Source organism: Simochromis diagramma, unplaced genomic scaffold (genome assembly GCF_900408965.1).
Source record: "Simochromis diagramma unplaced genomic scaffold, fSimDia1.1 OVJJ01000402.1, whole genome shotgun sequence".
NCBI lineage: Eukaryota > Metazoa > Chordata > Actinopteri > Cichliformes > Cichlidae > Simochromis > Simochromis diagramma.
The window spans coordinates 1,898,898-1,909,236 of NW_024386972.1; the positions used below are offsets into that span (position 1 = coordinate 1,898,898).

Sequence of the window (10,339 nt, forward strand, 5' to 3'; positions counted from 1 at the left end):
TTCATCCGCTTTTTAACCAACTGTTTTCATTATTCAAAGAGATGTGCCAGCATAGATTGAGTTACGGTAAAAATCTCATTATAGGATGCCACAGGCATGATGTTATCAGTAAGGTGATTCAGATCTTTGGCTTGGTTGAAATGAGCAAAGTGAACAACTATTATCACAACATAAGTCATGCTTCCTAGCGGGAAATACAAAAGCTCCAAAAATGAGCCCCTCCTTCTCTGTGCTTTCCACAGCTTATAAACCCATTCAGTGAGCCAGATTAGACTTTGCTAGGGCACTGCTGGTCTGCAGGTCTTATGGTTTGACATTCACGATCTAAAAAAAAAAAATTAATGTTTTTAAGATGACAATGAGAGAAATGTTTTTAAAAGCTTTAATATCCATTCTGATCCTGGAATGTTTTTACCAATACAAGTACAAATTTTAAGTGAGCACTGAGTGAAACACATGGAAACATTTAAAAATACCCAGTGACTTCATAATGTGTTTGTATGTATGTAAGCACCATCCTACCAAAAAACAATGTTTTCAATGGGGTCTGTTTACAAATGTGCAAGACAAATGATACAGACTTCACTACATTATAAAGTGTGTAAGTTTAATACAATGAACTGTTTACATGAGCATTTCTTTATTTTGAAGTTGTTTAAATAATGTATTGCCCCAAATAAAAAAGAAATAAATCAAGAATTCAGTCATTCATTTTCCCAAATCTTTTCAAATATATTCCTGAGGACAACAGCATTTAAAACCTGAAAGCATTTAAAATTTTACCCCTAAACACATTTTCCCCCTTTTTCAACTCCATTCCACAATAAGTGGAGCAAAAACTCCTTTTGGCACAGGTTAGGCACTACATCGCTCATCACAGATCCATGTGTTGAGAAGATTTAACACTTGTGGGTACAATGGACACGGATGGGGAATACCATCCTGATTAAAAAAAATAATAATAATAAAATATATTTATTTAATTAAAAAAGCATAAAAAAGCTATAAAAAAAAAATGAAACCAACTGCTGAACTTCCCCCTCTAAGGTACTGAGACATGCAGTTATATGAATTATGGTAAAAACCTTTTAGAAAAAGCGAGATTGTGGACATGTGGAGTGTGTATGTTCAGAATGTCAGTAATAGCTGCCTTTGTAATTAAAAACACTCAATAACACATTATCTGCAGAAACAAACTTTGTTTAAGTTGAAATAAATAAATAAATTCATTAAATTGTTTAGAAATTTGTCTGTACCATCCATCCATTCTCTGCCGCCTATCAGAGTTCAGATTGCAGGGGTAGCACTCTAAGCAGAGAACCCAGGCTTCCCTCATCCCACCACCTCTTCCAGCTCATCTGGGAGACACGAAGTTGTTCCCAAACCAGCCAAGAGATGTAATCTCCCCAGAGTCCTGGGTTTGCCCCGGGCAACTGGTTCCTTGCTATATGAAGAGGTAGTGGCTCTACTCCACCTATCTTTAAGGGCAGGAATGCAGAGCGACCCGTAGAGCGACCCATCACTTCACACTCGACCCCTCAAGTGTGAAGTGATGGGAATGAGAATCAGTCCCTCTAAGTCAGAGGCCATGCTTTTAAATGGTACAGAGCCCACTTCAGGTCTGGGACAAGTTAATACCCTAACTGGGGGAGTTTAGGGTCTTTGGTGTCTTGGTCATGAGCTCTTGTGGTGGTTATATGTCCTAATTGCATAAGGAAAGCATAGCAACAGTTTAAAAAAATGAATAAAAGAGATTTGGTATGAGACTGATAGTTTACTAGCGTGTAGTGTATAAGCAGAGAACATAAATGTATTCAGTAAAATGATTTGGCATTTGTGCTTAAGGCACATAGTCTTAACCTGAGTTCAAGTTAAGACTATGATATTTACAAATTTACAACACAGCTTTGGACATTCTTTTGTCTATCTAGTGTTATAATCATACAGCATTTATTTCATTATTTAGTAAAAATATTGAAGAAGAACTCTAAAGATAACAAGCAGAATCCATTACAGTTTTTTGACTGCATAATGGTGCATAGATTAACTTATTTGAGTTTAAAGAAGTGAAGCCTTCAACATTACATTGAGAACAGTGGTAAAATGGTCCTTGTTTTTAATAGGGCGGACTCTATGCTATGCACTTGACCCAAAACCTCACTGAACTAATCATTACACAGCAAACAATCACATCTTCCTAACCACTATGGATATGAAATTAACATGACATTTACCCACTTCATGGACATTAAAGAACCTGAGGATACCAGCTTTCTGCTACAAACTAAAACTTGCTAGGAAGGCTGAGACAAGAAGCCTTTGGCAAGAGGGTTGACATGTTTCTGATCTGTTTATCTTTTCTTTTGTCTCTTTTTCTGACAATTGACAGTAGAAACTTTAAAATACAGGTAGCTGAAAATGATCTAAGTCATTTTAAAAGGCATTTTTCTCTTTAACAATTCATTGCACAGGGTCTGTAATGAAGGCAGGTCCCTCAACACTCCTACAGCAATCAAAGTTCTAGTAATCACTCATTTCAGTTTCCTACTGAAGATTTCTATAAACTGCCTAATGAATCTTAAAAGGGGCTTAATTTAGTTTTTCAAATCATATTAGATCAGTCAAAATGACAAGATGTCTTTCCACTGGGAGTCGTATAATACCAAAAGCCAACTTTTGCCCATCCTTGCTTGCCCATGTTCATAGGGTTCAGTCCCTTCAAACATCTACTGCAAATGCTGGAAATGGTGTGACGTATAGACGATTCTATAAACCCACAAAACCTGGCAGCAAATTTTCTGGGCTGGTAGAATAACATGGATATTTCACAACGCCTGTCAACGAAGATCAGATCAAATGTGACACCATTATTCTGAAGAAGTGGAAGAATGTGAAGAAGAGGAAGAAGTTTCACTATCAACACATGAACGCCGTGTGCCACTGTAATGTTTTTGTTTCTCATGTAGTGCTTTTCGGCCCCAAGTCCACATGCAAAATGTCATATGTGCATGAAATATGAAGCGTCCTGCCAGGCCTGAATCATCCCTGAATGCTTTGACTGCTTAATCAGTACCTGAAACAGTCTAGTCAGTCTAGTTAGTCAGTCGGTCAGTCTGTGGCACCATTACAGTACAGTCAGGTGGATCGGCAGTCAGTTGAAATACAGTTCTTTTGTCAGCATAGAGACCACACAGGGAATCTGCTTCTTCTCACTGAAGCGGGGGTCTTCAGACCAGGACTCAAAGCTGGTGGCCACCATGTAATTGACCCGTGTCAGGATCTGCATTATCTCCAGCTGTTTTCCAAACTCGTTCAGGACGTTGCAGAGCGCCTGTACAAACCAGGAGCCACGCCCAGGATTCCTCCATGAGTAATATCCTGGAAAATAAGCATCATTAGTGAGCAATGAAACTAGAAACTAGAAATCAGTCAAACTAAACTCTTCAGGAAATGCTTCTCCACTTATATATACCAATGGTATTTTACTGTAAGGAAAAATATGTTGTTTAAACTGGGATTTCAGGTTTACCAGGCACAGTGGAGTAGGCAAAGAGGAAATCAGCCTCTACGGGGATCTTATGTCTTGGATTTGCATCTGTCTCCAGGGCATCATTTGGTGGACCTGAATCTGTCTGTATACCATCATCAAATTCTGAACCCCTACAAGCCTGGTGAAGTAAATGAAATGACATTTCATTGTGATCCTGAGTAGCTTTCTCATCGATGACCTGGTGAAGCAATTCAAAATTAACTGTTTTTAAAAGCTGAGATAAGCCAAATTCACCTATTTCCACAGCAAAGAACTGTTCAAACTGCCCATTTGGGTGAAAAGTAGCAAATAGAAGTTCACACAAATCTGTAACTTAACACTGCTATTGTTACAATAAAAGACTTTAGTCACACAATCAAGTATGAACCATGCACACCTGGATGAAGAAGAGTTTTGGCTTTCCCACTAAGCTTTTGCACTTGTCCCCCCTGAACAGCGAGGTCATCGTTTTGATGGGCATGGCTCCGTCTGTGCCGTAGATCATGCCTTCCTCGCCGTGGCTCAGCAGGATGCAGGCGAAACACGAGCTGTCACTGTGGTCTTCTTCCGAGGCTGAACCACACACACAAACAAACAAACACTGAACTCCTAGCTCGACTCAGGCCTTGTTAAACCTGTCTAGATCAATGAGTAAAGTCAGTCCCTAATAGTTACGTCTGAAGTTTATTTAGCGTGAATTTGAGATTTCAGCTAAGTTATATATTTAACTGATAAAGAATGATTTATAATGCAGCCCATCAAAATATTTAATATGCCAGTGAGCCCTTTGTTATAAGAAGAAATTTATCAGCATCACTGACATGACAGGTTCATATAGTCTTATGATCATAAAACCTGGTTATTGGACTTCCAGTTACTTTGATTAGAGACACATCTGGCTAAATTTAGTAGTAGGATGTGTTACTTTTATACCAGTGGTGGTTGTTAAGAAACAAGAATTATTAATTTAAACTTGCACATCTTGGTCATTTTACAACAGGGATGTCTAACATAAGGCAGAATCAGGCCAAGGAAGACTTTAATCCAGGCCACTGGATGGTAGGACTGTGCGATATGACCAAAAATCTCATATCCCAATATAAGACATTTATCGTCCTGACAACGATATATATCAGAAAAATGTTACATTTTCTGTAAATTATGTGAATCTCAGGCAACTCAGCTTACGTGAAGTGTTTTCAGCTGGGTGTCGTGTAACTGGAGTCGAGTGTTTTGACCAATGCATGAAACTATACATTTTTAGGCATTTTCTTTATGAGTATTTATTACACGGCGTGCTGCTGGGAAAAGCCTGTTTTAACGTTTAAGTCCAAGGTTTATTTTGAGCACCTGACATAAACGTTCTCCATACTCTTTCACATGATTCTAGCATAGGAGGTAGAAGAGCCTTGTTTGAGTGTGAGGTGGGGGCTGGTTTCCTGTATAATTTGCATAGTACAGTTTTCTGGTCCGTGTCAGACTTTTCATAACCAAACCATGTCCATGCAACAGAGGTGGCCCCTCGTTTAAAAATAAGTTCCTCACTTTGTTTTGACAGGTCCTTTAGTTTGTCATCATTTCAGTTTATTTTGAAAAATCTCAACAGGATCTTCAGCTTTATTGTGAAAGGTTTATGTGGAAAATAAACAAAGGACGGTGGCGCCACACGTTGCTAACGACAACGCGTAAAAATAGTGGCTTGTCTGTCCGTAGTGTGGTTATTTTAAATATAAGAGAAAGTGAGAACTTTAAGAAATTAATAAAACCACTACAGTGACCATCAAAACGATGAAAAAATATTGCCGTAAACGGTTTATTTTGCGACACCACAAAACAAACGATAGCGTAAAATGAAACGATAGACATTTTCATATCGTCATCAGATATCATTATATTGGAGAGCACAAGTTTTGTACTTTTTACAGGTTTTCCTACTGATAGAGATCTCCCTATCACCATTCATATTTCACTTAAGTAAGTAAATAATAGATTTCTGTAATTTTACACATTTGCTTCTTACAATTTAAGACTCATACTGACACATTTCTTTCATCTACTAAAGCAGCATTTCTTTGTCATGTTGAAAAACATACACGCAATGTTGAACTTGTGCTCATTTTTCTAATATAAAAATATCTAAGTGACTAAATGTGTAGTTAAATATCTGTACAATGACAGAGAAGGAAGTTTCATTTCGCGGGCCCACAAAAGATCAAAGAGGGTGTATATGACCAAAGGCCTCCCTGTTTTACACATTAGAAGGCACCAGATTACTAGTATGTAACTATATGCATATCAGAAATAATCCCCTTTGTGCTGCTAACCCTTCCGTCAACTACAGTGGCTTACAAAAGAAAATATGTGCCTACATTTGGATCTAAATATTAAATATGAAACACCATCACAACAAAAAGAAAAATGTAAAAAAAAAAAAAAGTCTCGTTATCTACATGACATGACTTACCCTCTCGGAGAAGACGCTCCATCTTCTCACATGTCTGATCGTTGTAAAGAATGACATCAAAGCCCAGGTTCTTGAAGCACTTGTAAAGCTCGCCTGCGTCTCGATCCGTGCCATTGCGTACATTCATCCCTGTCAAAAAAGAACGCTTACATTACAAACTCAATATGCAATAACACTGAGCCAAACTGAATTTATACGTTTGAGTAAGGCTTGCTATACCCGTCTTTTCATCAAAGTTTTTGTTATTGATGATGATGCACTTTCCCACTCGCCGGTGGCTCATCTTATACTGGAATGTTGGTGAAACAATTCTGTAATGGCTTTCAGAAGAGTAGTCCTGCTCCCGTGTCTGGCCATCCTTATTCTTCCTGCTTTTATACAATGACAATAAAAAAACAGTTATATTATATTGCACGGCTAAAACAGTTTGTCAAATTTCTCTCATTTAAAATTTCCTGCAGCTGAGATGTCTATTTAAATACAAAAAAAAATACTACAAATGAATGATCCTTAAGTAAAAATTTCAAAACAAGTACCGGTAACACACATTAAACTGAAAACAACACGAACCACTTACTTAGAAACCAAAGGGTACATACATTTCCAAATAAGGCATTAAAGTCACGGCCAAAGTTGGTTGCAGAAATCCAAAGGAAGATTTAAGGAGAAACTAGAACATTTTTGCTTAGCGCGGATAATTGGAAAAAAAAAAATCATAAAAACAGCAATCTATACTGAGCAAGAAGAAATCCTCCACGAGTGGTAATTCTCACACACCTGTCATATTTCCATTCTTTACAATATCCATCCAGATAGCTTAGCCAACAGTGACCCATTAGGGACTCACAAAATCAAGGCTTTTTCCAGAAGAGCCTAGTCAACAGCTTACTCAAGCATGGGAACAATGCACAGCAATGTGTACCAACAGTCTTGCGTGCTCACTCACAGGCTGCCCAGCCATATTAGAAAAAAAACAACAACAAAAAAAACATGTGATCCAGAACTTTTTCTAGCCCCCTCCCACTTCCAAATTGTGCCAACTGTACCAAACAACTGCACGAGGCTGTGCAAAGAGCTGAGACCCTGGGCACTGCAGGTACAGCAGGAAGACAGTCGAGCGGAATAGGAGGCCGTTGCGTCTGTCTTACCTGGGTTCGTCATTAAGCGCTACGCCACTCTGCATCTGAAATGCGTTGCTTTCGTCTTGTGTCTTTTGTTCCCTCACAAAAAAACAAGTTTCTCCAAACCTGGAAGCGTAATTTTTGGTTGTGTGCTAGGATACTGACATGCTCTCTGTTCTGGATGGAGACCTGACTGGGGCGGCGCACTGTGAGGCCCCTGAGTCAGCAACCTCACCATCACACCAGTGCTTTCTAAAGGCCTATTCACACATGGCCCCTGTGCCTCGCTCTCCCTGCTGAGGTCAGACAGGGCAACAAGTAGCTCCTCTGCTGACAGGTACAGAATCCACCTGTGTGGATTTTCATACTTGTTATCGACACTTGTGACAAAAAGGCAACTAAATAAATAAGTAAATAAAGAAAATATTTCTTTCCAAGAAGATATTCCTTTGATGAACACCAAAGCACACCACAAATGATTAATAAATGAATGTGAATTTCATTAATAATTCCTTAATATAGTATTTTTTACATCTTCTATTGCTTGCTATCTTGATATTTTTGGGTAAGAATCTAAATTCCAGACGGAGCGCAGAGCCTTTTTGCTTGATTACCAGTGTCTGAGGGAAAACACAGCTGCCGTACTTTATACTTCTCCATTAAAAAGGTCCAGAGTGCCACCTTGTGAGTGAGACTGGAATAAACAGCTCTTTGTTCAGTGATCAGTTTACAAAACAAATTTGCATACTGTTAAAAGGCCCACACTCCATAATATAATGAATGCACATTTTGAATGATTTTGGCCTCAGCTATGGTCTAATTTTGAGAAGCCACTTGAGGACTGACCCCTGTCCCTGAATTAGACCTAAGATTGATTTCATGTTCTGTGACCCATTGCCTTAATTGGGCTATTCAAAACCAGGTCGCTGTGTAAAATCAAGGGTATTTTTACAGTCTACTTTTTTAGGTTTTGATTAGCTGTGAAACCACAGTCACCTTCAGATACTGAATCCAGGATCTTACTGAGAGTGCTCGGCTGTGTGTGGTCCAAAAATAACTGTGTGGTTGTGGACACAAATCCTATGTGGAAGTGGTTTATCACCACAATAGTTTTACTTGAGAAAATGAGCAAATACATGTCTGAGTAATTTAAATCAATACACTTTGGGTTTTATTTCTTTTCTAAATTAGAGAATAATAAAGCAAATTTCAACATAAGACTACTATTGAAATAAAAAGACAAGCCACAAATTACTTGCAAATTAATTATAATAGTATCTACAGGAATACTGAAGCAGTCAGAAACAGAGCTTTGTTATAACTTTTGTTATTCTATTCTGTAAAAACCTTCATTTGAATTTTATGCAAAGTGCGAGCTTGCTTGTTGCTATGTTTATGTGTTATGATGTGTGTACTGTAAGATCTGTGGGGCATATACAGATGTGGAAGAACCATGAAAAAAAAGAAAAGAAAGTTTGCACATCCAACACAAACAAATCATAACAGGTGACAATATCACCAGAAAAATATAAGCAAATTAAAACAGACATAGATTATGCTACAGATGATAGGATGGTTTAAAAACTACACACTCACCAGCCACCTCATTAGGTACATCTGCTCAATTGCTTGTTCTTGCAAACATCTAATCAACCGATCACATGGCAGGAACTCAGTGCATTTATGAATGTAGACATGGTCAAGATGATCTGCTAAAGTTCAAAACTGAGCATCAGAACGGGGAAGAAAGGTGACTTAAGTGACTAAATGTGGCATGGTTACTGGTAGCAGATGGGACGGTCCAAGTATTTCAACTACTGATCTACTGAGATCTTGTCACACGACAGTCTCTGGGGTTTAGAGAGGAAGGTCCAAAAAAGAGAAACTATCCAGCGAGGTTAGATGAGGTCAGCCAGACTCCGTCAAGCTGATAACATTCGTAACAATCAATTTAGGTAGAAGAGCATCTCTCACCTTCACACTGGCTCACCAGCTTAACATTTCTTCAACACTACAGCCTATCTGAGGGATGTTAACCATCCCTTTATGCTTGCAGTATAATAACCTCCTGACGGCTTCTTGCAGCACAATTACGTGCTGTGTCACAAATCCAGATAATTTCAAACTGGTTTCTTGAACTTGAGATGATCCCCAAGATCTCAGTCCACCTTTGGGATGCGGCAGAGAGTGAGAGTCCCACTATGGATGTGCAGCCAGCAAATCTCCTACACAGCTGTGTGATGCTGTCATGTCAACATGGACCAAAATCTCTGAGGGACGTTTCAAGCACCTTTCCATAATTAAAGCACTTCTGAAGGGAAAAAAAGGTCCAATCCAGTACTAGTATGGTGTACCTAACAAAGTGTCCAGTACATGTACCTTATCTTGATACAACCACAGTAAATGAACACACACCTTGTAAATGAGTGAGGGAATAATAATGAAAGCAAAACCCACAGCTTAATACCTATATTATTACAGTACGTAGATTATTTGAGTTATACTGAGTTTATTTTTAGGGCCCAAACTTATGACCTTTTTTTCCCTCGAAGGTTAACTGGTTTTCATGTTTAGAAACAACAAAAAGGAAGTCACCTCCCAAATAGCAGAAATCTCCCTTTGCGGTCAGGCTTGGCGTCTGTTTCGTCTGTCACCGGCCCATCTCCCCCACCCTCTCCAAGTTCAGAGGGTTCACCGGCGTATCCAGCCATCTTCTTCTAGCACACAAATCGAACATAACGTTATGGTTTACTTAACCTACTGCTTTCCTTACATTAGGTGTAAACTAACCACACGTTGGCGTTATTTTGAGACAAGTTTGCCTCACTTCCTTAATCTTCTTCAGTCCCACCTCAACGGTTTGAAAACGGACAGCTAGCAAAATTTAGACTGCTTTTATTAACACTTTGTCACATTGAGGCATTCAACTTGACTTGTTAGCTTCATGTCTGGTTAGCATGTAGCAGGAAAGCGACTTAGCTAAAAATACATAAATAAACTTTTCATTTTCTTTAAGTATACCTAAAGAGATTAATACACAGGAGTGAAGTTAAGCTGAATCGTAGTGTGTTACGCGAACTTCGCTGTAGCACTAAAGTTACCTGACTTATTTTCGTTCTCCAAAGTGTCTCCTCCTGAGTTTCTGTCCCTTCTTCCTTGTGAAAGAAAGAGAAAGTACGGTTTGACTTCTCGCGACTGCGTAACTGCGTCACAGCACTGCGTCCC

General features: G+C 38.8%; 1 protein-coding gene across 3 annotated transcripts; it reads right to left on the minus strand.

The window, feature by feature from the left end:
• Positions 1-368: 368 nt before the first annotated feature.
• On the minus strand, positions 369-10,339 carry casp7 (caspase 7, apoptosis-related cysteine peptidase). Of its 3 annotated transcripts, none has more exons than XM_040039452.1 (7): positions 10,216-10,339; positions 9,710-9,828; positions 6,213-6,364; positions 5,994-6,122; positions 3,927-4,102; positions 3,530-3,668; positions 369-3,378 (listed from the first exon to the last, which is right to left on the minus strand). In XM_040039452.1, the coding sequence occupies exons 2-7, from the start codon at positions 9,823-9,825 to the stop codon at positions 3,152-3,154; spliced, it is 939 nt and encodes a 312-aa protein (XP_039895386.1). In that variant the 5' UTR covers positions 9,826-9,828; positions 10,216-10,339; the 3' UTR covers positions 369-3,151. The 3 variants fall into 3 exon arrangements, with proteins under 3 accessions (XP_039895386.1, XP_039895387.1, XP_039895385.1); XM_040039453.1 differs by having other exon boundaries at positions 6,213-6,361; positions 9,710-9,831; XM_040039451.1 differs by having other exon boundaries at positions 9,710-9,831; positions 10,216-10,338.

Coding starts and splice junctions, on each gene's coding strand:
- casp7 (XM_040039452.1), bottom strand. CDS start 9,825: ATGGCTGGATACGCCGGTGAACCCTCTGAACTTGGAGAGGGTGGGGGA. Junction 6,365..9,709: donor AGATTTCTGCTATTTGGGAG/GTGACTTCCTTT, acceptor ATTGTATAAAAG/CAGGAAGAATAAGGATGGCC. Junction 6,123..6,212: donor AAACTTTGATGAAAAGACGG/GTATAGCAAGCC, acceptor CTTTTTTGACAG/GGATGAATGTACGCAATGGC.